The sequence below is a fragment of the Lucilia cuprina genome, chromosome 4 (genome assembly GCF_022045245.1).
Source record: "Lucilia cuprina isolate Lc7/37 chromosome 4, ASM2204524v1, whole genome shotgun sequence".
Classification (NCBI taxonomy): Eukaryota; Metazoa; Arthropoda; class Insecta; order Diptera; family Calliphoridae; genus Lucilia; species Lucilia cuprina.
In genome coordinates, this window is record NC_060952.1 from 75,848,378 (window position 1) to 75,866,338 (window position 17,961).

Below are 17,961 nucleotides of genomic sequence, written 5' to 3' on the forward strand. Positions count from 1 at the left end.
CAGGAACGAAGCTTATTGAAAATTGTTAACATCGGTCCATTATTTCACCTATCCTCCATACAACTGAACCCTCGAAAGGGCTACAGATAACTGAATGAAATTTGAAATATGATCTTCTGTGGAACCATATACCAAGCCTATTGAAAATGGTTAACAGCGGTCAATTATTTCACCTAGCCCCCATACAACTGAACCCGTTGAATAGGGCTTTTAAGTTCATAATTATGTTTAATATATAGCCTTGATGACCTTCATGAACTTTATTATATGACCTCATTTGACCCTAGCCCCTATAAAAAGCCTCCTTCAAAATTTGACTTAATGTCCTCAAATATATTCAACAATAAATAGCTTAAGTATGTATAACTGCGGCAAGGTACAAGTCAACTTAAATGCATTATTATGAAAACTTTTACTTTTTTTACTTTTTGTAATAGGTGTAGGGTATTATATGGTCGGCCTCGCCTGACTATAATTTCTTACTTGTTTATTAATAAAATTGAAAAACTATGAAGTGCTGCTTAAGATCTATTAAAGTAAAAAAATAGATCACAGTTATCAATATTACTTAATTAATGACTTATAAACCTGAAGTAATGTTTGTAATTTGTAAAGCTAAAACCTAAAAAGCGTGAGATAAAAAACCTGCTACATCATAAAAAATCAAAAAAATTTCTTAATTATTTCTTAATATTTGACATTTAGTCATTAAATTTCAAAGTTACCGAATATAAATTATACATTTGGTAGCTGTTTAAACACCTACCCTAAACCAAATAACCTCAAAATGTCATAACCTCAAATTAAAGTTAAAAATGTTAGTTTCTTGGGGTCTTTGGTTAACTTTTAATCATGATATTAAAGCAATTAAATTTAAATATTCATATTATAATCATATAAACTCCAACATGAAATGGTCTTCGCAACTTGTTAAAAAAAAATATCACGTAAAAAGATAAAAATTTCATAAGAATAAATAATTATTTAATGTTTGGAGCAGTATATATGTAAAAATAAAATTGCTTGGATTTTTATTTAATCATCAATCAAATTGAAAAAAAAAAATTAAACAACAACTGCTGCCTGTTGCTGCTGCTGCTGTAATTTCAGTATCTAATGACACTCTCAACAATCATTTATTCAAAACATTGTTAACGATTTGTTTTTACAAATGTTTGATTTATTTGTTTACAGAAGATGTTTTGAGGATGATAAAACCTTTAGACAAGTCTACATGTAGACAATGTCTATGTTAAAAGTGTCTCTTTCTTTTCCTCCTATATTATTACTTCTTGTTCCTGGCTTGATCATGAAAGAAATTTTGCATAAATTATAATTTTTGTGTATTTTATTTTTATTTTTTGAAAACTTTTTCATTACATGAAAAATATGCACGACAACATTGTATGAAAATGTTGTAGATTTGAAAGAGATATCTTTGAAAAATTAATAAAAATTAATATGGATGACTACTACTTATATGAAAAGAGATATGTATATCTTCTTTAAAATACTGCAAGGGTCTTCACGGACAGAGCTGTAAAGTAGTGTTATCTTACTTTTTATTTGACTAGACTAGATTATAGACTATAGTCAAGTATATAGTCAAGTCTAAAGTCTGGTCTACAGTCTGTAGTATATAGTCTAGTTAATAGTTAAGTCTATTCTAGTCTAAAGTTAAGTCAATTGTTTAGTCTGTAGTATATTCTATAGTCTAATCTACAGTCTAATCTACAGTGTAATCTACAGTCTACTCTAGTCTAGTCTATAGTCTAATCTATAGTCTAGTGTATAGTCTAGTATATAGTCTAGTCTATAGTCTAATCTGTAGTCTAATCTATAGTCTAGTGTATAGTCTAGTCTATAGTCTAATCTGTAGTCTAATCTATAGTCTAGTGTATAGTCTAGTCTATAGTCTAATCTGTAGTCTAATCTATAGTCTAGTGTATAGTATAGTCTATAGTCTAATCTATAGTCTAGTGTATAGTATAGTCTAGTCTATAGTCTAGTCTATAGTCTAGTCTATAGTCTTGTCTATAGTCTAGTCTATAGTCTAGTCTATAGTCTAGTCTATAGTCTAGTCTATAGTCTAGTCTATAGTCTAGTCTATAGTCTAGTCTATAGTCTAGTCTATAGTCTAGTCTATAGTCTATTCTATAGTCTAGTATATAGTCTAGTCTATAGTCTAGTCTATAGTCTAGTCTATAGTGTAGTCTATAGTGTAGTTTATAGTCTAGTCTATAGTCTAGTCTAGTCTAGTCTAGTCTATAGTCTAGTCTATAGTCTAGTCTATAGTCTAGTCTATAGTCTAGTCTATAGTCTAGTCTATAGTCTAGTCTATAGTCTTGTCTATAGTCTAGTCTATATTGTAGTCTATAGTCTTGTCTGTAATCTTGTATTACCAACAGTCTAATGTATATTGAATTCTATAATGAACTCATTCCTTTAAAGTCCACACTTACTTAAATGGTTAAATAATACATTTTTAAACACAACTGCATACATATCTACATTGTATATATGTATGCCATTATCATATTATTGTTATTTTCTTCAACTCACCTTCCGCCATAAATATCTTGTGTCAATGGTGTACTCTCATCATCTGTAAAGTTGTCATCACTGTCGCCCGTACCCGGTGGGGCCAGAGGGCGATGTCTTATATTAGACATCTCTCTCTATATCCCACGGTTACACACAAACACAACACACGATCACAAACAAACGGCCAAATCAGCCAAGTTACTGCTCAAATAGTAGAAAAAAATGCGAATTCGTAAAATTGCCAATTTTGTTGCTGTATGTGTTGTTGTTGTTGTTGTTGGTATGGTTAAAAAATAATATTATTATAAATTCCAAACAAAAAAATTGTTTTTATTGGCTCTGCAAAGATATGAAAAAGAAGAAGGAAAAAAGTTAAAACATAAACAACTGATTTAAAATGTATGAGAGTGATCAAAATAGTGAGAGAAAAAGAGTGATCAACAATTTGTGGGCTTAAGAGGTGGGCAGGAGAAGCTTAATATAAAATAAAGTTTGAAATTAAAATTATGGTATCGAATATGTAAATAAATAAACATTAAGAAAAAAAAAACAGAAAATAATTGAAAAAATAATATCTCAAGTTAAGTGTTGCAAGTCTAGTTTTTTTTTATTATTTCTTTGCGACTTTTGGCTTTTGGTTCGCGTACCAACGCATTAAAATTGCTTAAAGCTGTTGATAAACTGATTTTAAATTTATTATTACGAATATTTATTATACAATTGCTATAGTTTTTTTTTTGTTATTATAATACGTTATTTGCAGAAATACATTCGCCATTGCTGCTGGTGGTGGGTACCTTTGTTTAAATTCAGGTTCTTTTAGATTTAAAACCACTAAAAATAGAGTTCGTGTTCTTCTGTTTTGTCTGTTCGAAAAGTTTATCTTTTTAAGCTTTTGTGTAATATGGCTTAAAGTGAAAAAGTTGCTAATGTCATGCCATGGAAACGTTTGAATAACCGACTGTCTGTCTGTCTGTCTGTCTGTCTGACTGCCTGACTGGGTGTTATTTTAAAGCTTAACTTTTTGTTATTGTAGTTGTTGTTACCGTTGCGCCTTGCAACACGATACATTCCCTTTTTTTCGTATTCAAGGACTTAATAGTTCTAGTGATTGAGTATTATTGCACCGAAAGCATGTTCACTTAATGCATTCATTTATAGCTTATACTTGGAGGTTGATAGCACTATGAGGTAAAATAACTGACTGCTGAAACCTTTGGCTGCTGTTGAACTCACACATAGAGAGAACACTATGGTGCCGATTGCCAAAGAATTGGCAATAAGCTTTACAATTTTTAAATCACAACTTCGATTGGTAGTTTTAGACGTTTTATATTCTATGTTTGAAACAATATTTTTAAATTTAAGAAAATTCTATATTTCGATTTTTTACAATTTTAATATAGTTAACTATAGTTAAAAAAGTAGATTTGTTTAGATTTGTTGCTTTTTCTAGTGTTTCAAAGTAATAAAATGATTAAAAAACCTTTATACTTCTTTTACTTTATAATTAGAAAGTGACTTGCTGTTTATCGTATACGCGTATTTTAAATTTAAAATCCTAATAAAACGTTTTTCGTTTGAACTAATAAAACGGGCAATTGAACTTTAATGAGTTTAATGACTATTTATATGCTTATTCTATATGTAAATTTTAGACTCATCACAAAAAACATCGATTTGTTTATTCCGTTTGTAATCAGGGTCATTGTGATATTCTAAGATCCAAGATGAAATTCCTGAAGTGGTTACTATTGACGCTGTTCCATATACAAGCTTTTACATTCATGAACTTTTAATATTGTAGTCCGGACAATGTTTATATCACAAACCCCAAAACATTCCCGAACAAAGAGGGACAAGAACAAGAATACAAAATATCTATCATGATGAAACCCATCACATATATCTTTCACCCGTCACATTCATAAGGTTGTGTGGGTGAAGAAAAATTCACTTTATATCAAGTTTTAGTGACTCCATTCTGTGGTCACGAAAACTTTTTCTAAACTTTAATTTCGCGCCGGATTTGAGTTTTAACCTAACTGATACATGAACGCCTAAGATATGAATGAAACGGGTTACTGGAAGACCGAGAGGAAAATAACTGTAAGAAGTCATACTGATAGTGGGCACTTGATTACAATGTTGAAAAATTTAACTGACTAACTAACTGACTATCTAACTAACTAACTAACTTACTAACTAACTAACTAACTAACTAACTAACTAACTAACTAACTAACTAACTAACTAACTAACTAACTAACTAACTAACTAACTAACTAACTAACTAACTAACTAACTAACTAACTAACTAACTAACTAACTAACTAACTAACTAACAAACAAACTAACTAACTAACTAACTAACTAACTAACTAACTAACTAACTAACTACCTAACTAATTAACTAACTAACTAACTAACTAACTAACTAACTAACTAACTAACTAACTAACTAACTAACTGACTAACTAACTAACTAACTAACTAACTAACTAACTAACTAACTAACTTACTAACTAACAAACAAACAAACAAACAAACAAACAAACTACTTTCAGCACACAAACCCAGCAAGAATAAAACGAAAAACTTCCTAACGAATAACATTAATCGCCACATCAAACTTACCATTAAGTAAATTTTTTCACCTTCTGTGGAAGTGATGTTTAATGACTTCCGAAGAAGCGAAAATAATACGAAGTACTTCCAAAGAATAACATTTATCACCACTTCAAAAGTAGCACTAAGTGAATTTGTTTGCCTTCTATGGAAGTGGTGTTTATTGACTTTTAAAGAAGTGAAAAGAATCCAATTTTGTTTAAAATTGAAGGTATAGTTTTTTTGTATTTTGGTGTTGATTGATAAGTGCATGTAATTAATTTATGTTTATACTATTTAAGTCAAATTAGTTGTAATCTAGAATGCAACAATTTCACTTACTAATAACTTCCAAAAAAAGTTCATCAAAATTTCTTCCTAAGAATGACTTAAGATGTAGTGAATTTGGAATCTAATAAAAGAATGACAAGCCTGTGTTAAAATCATCACTTCTTCAGGACTTCCATGGAGTAAATTCGACTTCTTTTTCGCTTCTTTGAAAGTTCTTCTTTTGCTGGGTATATATATTTTTGTATTGTTACATTTTTTGAGTTGAAAAGTTTTATTTTTAGGTTTTTGTATTAAATTTGTTTAACATCTTGAGAATGACTTTAGAAGCAATGAATTAAAAAAGGGACATCCTTCCTATGATAAGCCTGTGTTCAAATCATTACTTCTTCAGGTCTTTTTCAGCACTTCCATGGAGTAAATTCCACTTCTTTAGAAGCTCTTTTTTTTTGATGGCAATTTTACTTCTTTTAAATGACACGTAAAAGCGTTATACGCGTGAAAGCGTTTAATGCGGCGTCTAAGCCTTCATCTTTATATATTCAGAGAAATTTGTAACATTAACCTGCATATAAATTAAATTAGAGATTATGAATCTAGAAAAGAAGTTCTTCCCTAAAACCACCTTCCAGAGAGTTCTAGAACTTGTTCTCTAGGAACTATTTCAAAAATTATATTGTTTGTTTGATACAAAACATTTGAAATAAAAAATTTCTTGCTGAAAAATCCGTTATAATTCTGTTTGACATTTCTATAATACAGTTTAAAATTACATTTAATTAATTTTAATTTAAAACACAAACAAACAATTAATTATTTAATACAAACAAACAACATTATGTTGATGAATCATTTATGACGGTTTTCAATTCTTTTGTGGCTTCTCTTATTTAAAAGTCAATGATAAATAAGTCATTTGGGAATTCGTTAAAAAAATCAAATGCAATAACATATAAAAAACAAGTAGGAAAGTATAGTCGGGCATGGCCGACCCTATGATACCCTACACCATGAGTATATTTTTACAATTTTTACTTTTATAAAATTTTTATTTTTTGTAAAGAAACTTTTATGTTGAATATTACCATAATTTCAAAATATTTAAGCCATTTATTGATAAAAAACTAAAATTTCTAAATGAGGCTTTATATAGGTTAAATATGGGCCGATCCTCGGTAAATTTGGGAAAAGGATATATTTCTAAATAACAGTTAGTTTTGTTGAGTTTCATTGCGATACAAATGGTTACAAGTCAATTTTAGACGTTTAAGTCATTTTTTGAAGGGGGGTTTGTATGGGGGCTAGGGTCAAATATAGGCCGATCCTAACGAAAATCTGCAGTATCATTTATACTTATATAAAACTTATTTGTGCCAATTTTTAGAGAGATAGCAGAATATTTGACGTAATTATAGCATAAAAAGTTCAAATCGGGAGGTACGGTTGTATGGGGGCTAGGTGAAATAATGGACCGATTTCTTCGTCCTTGTGCTAAAAAATATGCTTGGTCCAAATTTCATCAAATTATCTTGAAAATTGCGGCCTGTACCTTGCGCACAAGGTTTACATGGACAGCCAGCCAGCCGGACAGACGGACGGACGAACATGTCTTAATCGACTCAAAAAATGATTCTGAATCGATCGGTATACTTTAAGGTGGGTATTGGACCAATATTTTTGTATGTTACAAACATCAGCACAAACGTATAATACCCTCCCCACTATAGTGGTGTAGGGTATAACAACACCAAAGTAAAGTTTTCAAGAACCAGGCCGTATAGAGTATATAGTGTTTAGTTTAATTGGAATTGTCAGGCAATGCTTGCTGTAGCCTAGAGGCTTAAGATCCAACGAATATCGTACATCGAATTTGAAATACCAGGTTCGATTCTCAGTAAAGTCAAGTTGAAATTGAATGAAAAGATTATTTTAATAAAACTTTTAATTAAATATGTGTTCGATGTCAATTATTAAGTGTTAAGAAAAATGCAATAACCTTTGACCTATGATATATTTTACTACATAGTTTCGCTATAATTATGTATAATTTTTATAAAATTATAGATTTTAAGTTTAGATTAAATATTTTGATCGAATATATGTAGATTTTGCATTATTTAGTCGTCTAGATGTAACAATTTGTATTTGCAAATTTTCTTGATATTTATGAAACATTTTGTATTGAGATTTAACTGCTGGTGGTACCTTTGACTGGCTGGTATTGGCATTAATTAATAGTTTTAAATAAAAATTGTAGTTTACCTTGAAAGTATGATTAGTTATTTATTTATCAGCATTTTTACTTTGTTTCAACTTTTTGCAAAAAATAAAACATAAACTGGTCATTAAAGGGTGTGTTTTGTAGTGAAAAAAATAGCTAAAGAAAACTGAAAAATAATTAAAACTTAAACCGGAAAAGATTTAAGTTTCAAACTACAAACTTAAAATAATTCAAAATTTTCCTACCGGGTTACTACTTACTCCGATTAAGAGTATGATACAGATGTCTAGTATATGTATGTATGTATGTGTTTTATTCTATAGGGGACTGACTGATGCATGCGCATCTGTTAATAACATCATTAAGGGTGGTTTCTCTAAGGTCATACACAACTCAGTCAGTCGGTTGTAATGAAATGAAGCATCCCTTGTTAACCATATTACATGAAATTAATGAAAATTTGCGTTTTAAATAAAACAAACGTTGTAAGCTAAACACAAGGACCGTGTGGCCTAATGGATAAGGCGTCGGACTTCGAATCCGAAGATTGCAGGTTCGAGTCCTGTCACGGTCGAAGCTTAAATTTTTTTTATATTTTACTTTTAAATTTTGTAAGAAATTTGTTTTAAAGTTGTAAATGCTTTAACATAAAGCAAATAAAATTATTTAAAATTTATTTATGTCTTTATATATGTATGTTAATATAAACAAGTTATTTATAAATATATAATATATTTATATTTTTTTTGTCTCGTTACCATCTTAATAAAAACTTTTGACGTTTTAACAGCTTTTACTTAGTTAAAATTATTATAAATTTTGTATTTGTTACGTTCTGTTTGTTTATTGTTAAATGTCAAATGGTCATTAATGTATTTTTTGGCATATCATTTAAATGTGTTTTATAAATGCAACATTTGTTTTTAAATTATTAAATTAACAACATTAGTATTGGGTTAAACGTTTATTTAAAATTTAAAATAATTTATGAAGATTTAAAAAAAAATTTAATTTTAATAATTTTAGGAAATTAAATACATATTTGAAATCAGCTAAGAAATTTAAATAAAAAAGATTTATCTACAGTAAAGCTTACTATTGAAACCGTTTTTGATAGAAAAGCTTTCGGTCCAAATGTTTTATGTAAAAAGCTTTTATCGAAAAAATAATTAATAGAAAATCTTACAATATAAACTTTTCCTTTAAAAGGACTTTTTACGAAATTTTTATAGAAAAGTCTTCTCCTGAAGCTTTCTATTAAAGCTTATTTTCTATTAAAGCTTGTTTTCTTTAAAAGAGCTTTTTATTAATAATTCTTTTATATAAATGCTTTTTATTGAAACATTTTTTAATAAAGCTTTTCATGGAAACTGTTTTCTATATAAAAACTTTCTATTTACACTATTTTATATTGAAAGTGCTACACCTGCTGAAACTATTTCTTTAGAATTTTTTTCTATTGAAAATGTTTCCACACGAAACATTTCTATGAAAGAAACAGTGTCGTTTGAACACTTTTTCTTTAGAAGAAACATTCTAACGAAACTTTTTTCTGTACAAAAAACATTATTAACAAAGTTTTTTTTATAGAAATGCATTGTTACGAAACTTTTTCTAAAGAAAAACATTCCAACGAAACTTTTCCTATAGAAAAACATTCTAACGAAACTTTTCCTATAGAAAAACATTCTAACGAAACTTTTTCTAAAGAAAAACATTCTAACAAAACTTTTTCTAAAGAAAAACATTCTAACGAAACTTTTTCTATAGAAGATACATTCTAACGAAACTTTTTTCTGTAGAAAAACATTCCAACGAAACTTTTTCTATAGAAGATATATTCTTATATAACTTTTTCTATAGAGAAATGTTGTAAAGATACTTTTTTTAATAGAAAAACATTCTAACGAAACTTTTTTATAGAAAACCATTCTAACGACACTTTTTTTATAGAAAAATATTGTAATGAAACTTTTTCTATAGAAAAACATTCTAATGAAACTTTTTTTAATGTAACATATTCTAACGAAACTTTTACTTTAGAAAAACATTCCAGCGAAACTTTTTTATAGAAGATACATTCTAGCGAAACTTTTTCTATAGAAAAACATTCCAACGAAACATTTTCTATAGAAGATACATTCTAATATAACTTTTTCTATAGAAAAACGTTGTAAAGATACATTTTTAAATAGAAAAACATTCTAACGAAACTTTACCTATACAAAAACATTCCAACGAAACTTTATATATAGAAGATACATTCTAATGAAACTTTTTCTATAGAAAAGCATTGAAACGAAACTTTTCCTATACAAAAACATTACTACGAAACTTCTTCTATATAAAAACATTTAAACGGAAAGTTTTCTATAGAAGAAACATTATAAAGAAACTTTTTTTATAGAAGAAACATAAATTTTTTTTGAAGAAATTCAGTTAATGAAACTTTTCCTATAGTAAAGCATTCATACCTTTTTGTTATATAAAACTTTGCATAGAAATTTTTTCTATAGCAAGGCTTTCTATTAAACCTCTAATGAAACTATTTATCTAAAAGAGTTTTTTTTATAGAAAAGTTTTTTAACGCAACTTTTATGTAGAAATTTTTCAATCGAAATATTTTCTATAGAAAAGCTTTTTTAAGAAACTTTTTCTATAGAAAAGCTTTTTTATGAAACATTTTCCACTTAAAAACTTTTGTTATAATTATTTTATAGAAACGGCTTTTATCGAACGTTATCTTTAGACTTTGTTTTAGAAAACTTTTTTTATGCCTAAAGCTTTCTCATAAAACTCTTTCTATTCTTTTTTATAAAATAAAACTTTTTCTAAAAAGCTCTATAGAAAAGCTTTATATAAAGAAAATCTTTTCACATATATAAGCTTTCTTTTGAAAATTTTTATATAAAAGCTTTCTATCAAAACTTTTTACATAGAAAAGCTTTCAAAACGTTTGTTTTCTATAGAACTTCACAAAATTTTCTAAAGTTCAGATGCTAATTTTTTTATCAAATTAAGATGTAGTTTCATAATAAATATTATTAAAATTTTTATAAAAAAAGGCATAATTTGTTAAACATTAATAGTAAAGCCTTAATAACGCCCATAATTTCTAAGTTTTACTTATAAATACTTTATATTATTACAATTTTTTTTAAACTAACTTTCTAAAAAACTTATTATTGAACAGCAATAATTTCAACACCAAAAAAGGAATGGCTAAGTAATTTAAAGTTAAAGAAATAACAATGAAATGAAATTTTTTTAATTAAAATAAATGATTGTACAGACATTTGGCTACAAAAAGTACATTTATTCGAATTTTTACACCAGGTGGGCGGAATTTTTGGACAATAGAAAAAATAAACACAAAAGTAGAGTTTTTTTTCAATAATTACAATAGATAACCATAACATGTATAACATTGACGTTACAACACCCATTATTAAATGTATTAAAAAAAGTTTTTAAAATAATTTAAATAATAAAAGTCATTGAGGATTGAATGGACATTATACTTTAAGAGTAAATACTTACAAAGTGATCACTAAACATATTTTTCCTATTAGTCATTCCGTTTTTTTGAAGTGTTAAACTAAATTGAAAACACCCTGTATTAAAGAATTACACATTACAAGTTATCTGGTTTCTTTATTAGTTGACATGTTCAAATACCAAAATCTGTCCGTCTTAAATAATGATTTCTTTCGTTTTTTTTTTCTTTTATAAAAAATGTTTTAAAATCCAACAATTGTCGCATTTCAAGTTAAAAATTCAATGAATAGTTTTGTGTTATGTTCATAAAAATAAAAACTATTTTTCCTGTTTAAATACATGAAACCGGTTCAAATTTTGTTTTTGTATTATTTTACCGCAAAATTTTATATATTCCAGCAATGTCTTTGTCTTCGAATAGAGTTTTTTGAGGAAAAAAAGTAATCAAAAAAAGTAAACAAAAATTAAAATAAAATAAAACTAAATGAAATAGGAATTATAAACTATTTGTATGTTTCCTTTTTTAAAAAATAGAGATTCTGTGTGAAACAAACTATGCTCATAGAATATTTAATTAGTTAGTTTTTGGGGTAAGAATTATAGAAAAGATGTCATAATTAGTATTCTTAAGTGATAGAGTACTTTAAAATCTTGAGACTGATGGTAACGTGATATTAAATGAAGGAAAAGAGAACATACATTTGAAATAATATATTAAAATCCTCTGAAATACTTCCTATACTGGATATAGTAAGGATATACCGGACAAATTTCGTTGCAATTTTGGATGCGTGTAACTTTTTATTGGAACTTTTCCCTAAGCCTGATTCTTTCTATAATTTTAAAGATATCGAGTTATTTTCAAAAATAAAAGTTTCTTAACGACTTTTGCAGCGATATATTCAGAAAAGTATTGTTAAAAAAGGAAATATATTCAAAACTAACTATCTTACAAAACACAAGTTTTAAAAAGGGCTTTAATTTGAAAACTGTTCAAGAGATATCTGATATTTAAAAGGATTAATGCATAGGAACTTTACTAAAGACGTTTAGCAGACAAGTAATATCGGATCGAAGTGAAAGTACTTACTTTTCCACTGAATAACTACTTATCTTTCTTCGAAGATATTTTATAAGGCAATTCTACAAACTTTGAATAAGTCAAAATCCAAAGACCAAAACATAAGGATTTAGAAATGCTAAATCCGATCTCAACAGGTTTATGAGATATTGTGACTTATTTGAAACCTTCATATAAAAAAAACATTATGTTTTCCGAAAGTTAAATTTGTTGACATTCAAATCAAACGTTAAGCCTCTAAACTAACCGAAAACTGAACATGAACTGAGCTAGAACTGTACTAGAACTGAACTAAAACTGAACTAGAACTGAACTAGAACTGAACTAGAACTGAACTAGAACTGAACATGAACTGAGCTAGAACTGTACTAGAACTGAACTAGAACTGAACTAGAACTGAACTAGAACTGAACTAGAACTGAACTAGAACTGAACTAGAACTGAACTAGAACTGAACTAGAACTGAACTAGAACTGAACTAGAACTGAACTAGAACTGAACTAGAACTGAACTAGAACTTAACAAGAACTGAACTAGAACTGAACTAGAACTGAACTAGAACTGAACTAGAACTGAACTAGAACTGAACTAGAACTTAACAAGAACTGAACTAGATCAGTTCTACTTCAATTATAGTTCAGTTCTAGTTCACCTCTAGTTTAAGTCAGTTGATATTTGCAGGCAATAAATAGCGCAAAAAGTAAAATTGTTTTTACACTTTCTTTTTTAAACAATCATAACAAAGAAATTCTAGAAATCCTGTTTAAAACAAGTCTAATTAAATGTAGCTCTACTTTGAATATATGGAAATTACTTACCTACATTACTTTGCATGCCTAGACTAAAACAAAAGACTTAAGAAACAAACTTTCAAGTAAGGTAGGCTTTCTAAGATTTTTGTATTATTTTCTAGAAATTATCACAATTAAAAATGAAATTAAATTTAAAAATAAACAAGTTTATAATAACGGTTTCTAAAATGAGGATATAAAATTTGGTATTTACAGAAAAAAAAAAAAAATAAACAAATAAAACAAAAATTGTGAAACAAGTATTATAAACTTAACATTTTGCATACAATTCTACTTCACGGCGGATACGAGTTCAACAAAAAATTTAACAAAAAATAAAGAAAAAAAATTCAGTTTTAATTCGTACAATATGTACATATATAAACCCACCATAGATTAAAATAATTATTAAAAAATATAAAACAAAAAAATATATAAAGTATTTTGCAAGTTTTCAGTTTCTTTGTATGACCAGTATTTTTGGTCGGTCGGTCGGTCAGTCAGCCAGTTTTTTTATTTTTCATTATTTTAAATACAAGTCTAAATGAAACTGGTCTCACTTTTAAACAAAGACTTTTAATGAAATAATTTTAGCACATTCATATTGGTGTTCTCGTGTTTAAAACTTAAGAAAGAAAAATAAAATGAAACCGAATTGAAAACAACATTAAGTTAAATTTTGTTTCTTTTTGTTGTTGTTGTTGCAGCTTTTGTTTCATGTTTTATTAACAAATACAAAAAAAGCGGTAGAATAAATTTTATATACAATTTTTTTTAGATTTAATGCTCGCTTGGTCAATTCAAATAAATAGCTTAGTAGTACTAGTAGTTAGTATGTCTGTCTGTCTGTCTGTCCATCCAGTTGTTTTCAAATTGTATCTTTAGAGCGTGTGCGCTTTAGTTTGTGGTAATAGTTCAACATTCGCTTTTTTTCTTTCATTTTTTTCGCTTTATTTCATTGTTGCGCTTTAATGCTTTTTTGAAAAATAGAAAAAAAGCTTTTTTAACTCTTTTCTTCAGTTTGGTTACTAGTTTTTTCCATTTTTTTTTTGCTTGTATAATTTTATTTGGTTTTTTTAGTTTTACTTTCACTTTTATAGTTTCTTTCATAAGTTTTATTGTAAAATTAAGTTTTTAGCTTGTTTAAATTTCTTGTTTAGTTTGGATGACGTCTTAAAGAGTTTTAGTTTCTATTGTATTATTTAAACCAATTCCCCCGCTTTGTTGGTTTCGCCTGTATGCTTTAATTAATTTATAACAATTATAGTTTATTGATTCAAAATTGGGTTTCGAGTTTCATGAAGTAATATTTATGTAGCATTTCAAAATTAATTGTTACTTTTAGTTTTACAAAATATTGAAAAAAAAAATGTTTAAAATCGCAAAAAGTAGAGCAGATAATATTTATAAATTGAAAAAAATAAATTAATTAAATACAAAAATATGTAACATATTTAATTTTATTTTTTAAGTTAAATCTTCCATCTCTGACTACCGTTAAGAATTTTATGAACAAGTTTTAAAAACTGTTCAAATTTTCAATATTTCTTGAAATTTTTATTCTAAATAAAAAGTTTAAAAATTTTTGTAAAAAGGTCAAAGGAATCAATCCCGCGATTCTCAAAATTTGAAACAAAAACCCCAAAAATTAAATTTTTAAGAATTTTGTCTACATTTATCTCGGAGCTGTGAAAATACTTTAGCAATGTAGATTAAACACATCTAGGTTTCTAGTTTAATTCTATTTCAGTTCTAGTTAAGTTCTAGTTTAGTTCTAGTTCAATTCTAGTTCAGTTCTAGTTAAGTTCTAGTTCAGTTCTAGTTCAGTTCTAGATCAGTTCTAGTTCAGTTCTACTTCAGTTCTAGTTCAGTTCTAGTTCAGTTCTAGTTCAGTTCTAGTTCAGTTCTAGTTCAGTTCTAGTTCAGTTCTAGTTCAGTTCTAGTTCAGTTCTAGTTCAGTTCTAGTTCAGTTCTAGTTCAGTTCTAGTTCAGTTCTAGTTCAGTTCTAGTTCAGTTCTAGTTTAGTTCTTGTTCAGTTCTAGTTCAGTTCTAGGACTGAACTAGAACTTAACCAGAACCGGATGAAGATTTATTCATCCGGTTCTTATCATCTTTTGAAATATAAGTTTACAAAAGGGAATTTATGATACTTTTTTCATTTTTCTAAAGGTACTTTTTAAGTACCTTTTAAACCATATAATAATGAGAGCAACACAGCACATTGTTTGCAGCTTATCATACTATACTTCAGCTTTTAAATTAAAGTCTAAAGCAAGTTTTTAACACACAACTAAATTGTGCACAATATCTGTCGTAAACTTTTATTGCCAATATACCGCAAAATACCATAAATAAAGGACAGATGTCATTTTGGAAACTAAAAATAGTATAAGAATTACATTAAAATGTTATAATAAAAAAAATTATGCTGGTAGTTTGAAAGTAGGAAATAACTATAAATGTTATTTTTAAGTCATTTACAATATGGTGGAACAAAAAATATATATGTATATTTCTTAGTTAGTCCTCCTTAAGTTAAAAAAAAACTGTTAACCAGACAAACCGGAAAGTTGCAAAAAATGAAAAAAATACTGTTAAACATAATGATATTGATTGTCATTTAAAATTATTGTTATAATCCACGCCTCAATCAAATAACGAGACATAAATAATATTTGCAATATAAAATATTTTAAAGGTTATCAGTTTTTTTTATTATTTGTATTTAATTTTAAATAAATATTTTATTAGCAGTTTAACTTACCTTAAGGGAAATGACTAATTTTCTGGTTCTGTTGCTGTTTGATTTCTTTTTAAATTCTTAGTGGATTTTATTTCTTAGCTTTTAGCAAAAAAATCCTTTGTTGCAGTTAAAAAAAAACGCTAAAATAACATTAAAATGGAATTTAAAGCAATTTTTCTTAAAAAAAACTGTAAAAATTTTGTTGTATTTTCTGATAATTTATGTTATTAAAACCATGATGGCGTTGGGAAGCAATATGAAATGATGTGTCATGGTTTTTAAAAGAAGTTGTAGAGGATTGATTGAAGGTTTTACTTTATTAATGTTTAACATTTTTTAAAGGTCTTGAAAGTAATGAGTCAGTTTGTTGGTTTGAAAGGGGAATACCAAGTTAAAGAAAATAATTTATATTTGTAAAATAAAAAAATAAATAGTTTATAAATATTTTAATAATTTATTTAATTTTTTTATTAAAAAATTGTATTAAATGAGTCAAGTCATTTTACTTAATGATTTAAACACTTTCAATTTTGTTTAAGGTTTTTGTATTTGCAAATCAATAGAAATTATTTATTTATTACTAAAAAAACAATAACAAACCTGATTAACAAACCTTAAAAAGCTAAAGTTTATTTACATTAAAGTAACTGTAAAAAGACCTAAATATAATAAATCTAAAGAAAAAAACGCAAATTTACAGTAATTTTTGTCAAAAATATTTTAAAATTTCTCTCTCTGTTATGCAAATTTAATTGAGTAATTGAAAATTTTGCTCAATTTGTTTTATTGCTAACTGTATAATTTTTAATGTTAACTGTTTAATAATTTAATTTAAACAATTACTCTGTTCATTAAAAGAAATAGAGAGAACTTCTTTTAAAGCTCTTTAGATGCAGAGAGTTTTTGTGTTTAAATAAAATGTCATTTGATTTAAAGAACAGCAACCACAACAACAACAACAATTTTGTATAAAAAGTGTGTTAATTCTGTTTAAAACATTTTACATTTTTATATAAATGTAAAAAAAATAACTTATAATAGTGTGTGTGTGCAAGTTTAAACAACTCACGTATTGATTTGTTAATGGCAAAACAAAAGACTTAAGACACAAAATTAATTTAATATGGCCGAGCAAGAGAAAATTTGTTTGGAATTGTAATTTAAAATATAAGAAAAAACATTTAACAATAGTTTTTTTGATTTTAGAAATTTCAAGAAATTTTTCTAAACAGTTTTGTGAAAATTTGATTGTTTAAAAGCAAAGTTGATAGTTTTATTAAAGAAATAAACTTTTTGAATTCTGTTCAATTTTCATTGGCTTCTAATTTTATAAGATCATGCTAAAGAAAGCAGAAAGTTGCGAATTTTAAAAAAGGTGATTAAAGCTGGAGAGATTTATTGAAGATTTAAAAAGAATGGAGCAAAAAATTTTTGTTTGGGTTGGATTTGTAGTATGCAAATATTTGTATGTAAGTCGGACATAGAAGCCTTCGGTATGTTAATGTTCTGGTGTGTTTAAACGGTTATCGAGTATTTCGATTGACATCTGATGCACTTGTAACAGAGGGCACAACAAGACCGATGGTAACATAATTCTTAGGATTTTGAACAAGAACTGAACTAGAACTATGCTAGACCTGTATTGGACATAAACTAGAACAGAAATAGAACTGAATTAGAACTGAACTTGTACCGAACCAGAAATGAACTAGAACTGAACTAGAACTGAACTAGAACTGAACTAGAACTGAACTAAACTGAACTAGAACTGAACTAAAACTGAACTAGAACTGAACTAGAACTTAACTAGAACTGAACTTGTACCGAACCAGAAATGAACTAGAACTGAACTAGAACTGAACTAGAACTGAACTAGAACTGAACTAGAACTGAACTAGAACTGAACTAGAACTGAACTAGAACTGAACTAGAACTGAACTAAAACTGAACTAGAACTGAACTAGAACTGAACTAGAACTAGAACTGAACTAGAACTAGAAATGAACAAAGAACTGAATTGGAACTGAACTAGAAATGAACTGAACTACAACTGAACTATAAGTGCAACTGAACTAGAACTGAACTAACTAACTAAATAACTATCTATCTATCTATCTATCTATCTATCTATCTATCTATCTATCTATCTATCTATCTATCTATCTATCTATCTATCTATCTATCTATC

General features: G+C 27.2%; 1 protein-coding gene and 1 non-coding gene across 4 annotated transcripts in view; one reads left to right on the forward strand and one right to left on the reverse strand.

The window, feature by feature from the left end:
- The window catches only part of LOC111677908 (chitin synthase chs-2), a 31,239-nt gene extending 15,303 nt beyond the window's left edge, over nt 1-15,936 (reverse strand). For 2 of the 3 annotated variants that reach the window (XM_046947727.1, XM_046947725.1), the window contains exons 1-2: nt 15,795-15,935; nt 2,563-2,883 (exon numbers count right to left, since the gene is read on the reverse strand). In XM_046947727.1, coding sequence (XP_046803683.1) covers nt 2,563-2,672 — 110 coding nt within the window. In that variant the 5' untranslated portion in view covers nt 2,673-2,883; nt 15,795-15,935. Of the gene's footprint in view, nt 1-2,562; nt 2,884-15,794 lie in introns of all 3 variants that reach the window. The other variant, XM_046947726.1, reaches the window with a different exon arrangement.
- Trnar-ucg lies at nt 8,162-8,234 on the forward strand. Its single transcript has one exon. It is a non-coding gene; the product is annotated as a tRNA-Arg (tRNA).
- Nucleotides 15,937-17,961: the final 2,025 nt, after the last annotated feature.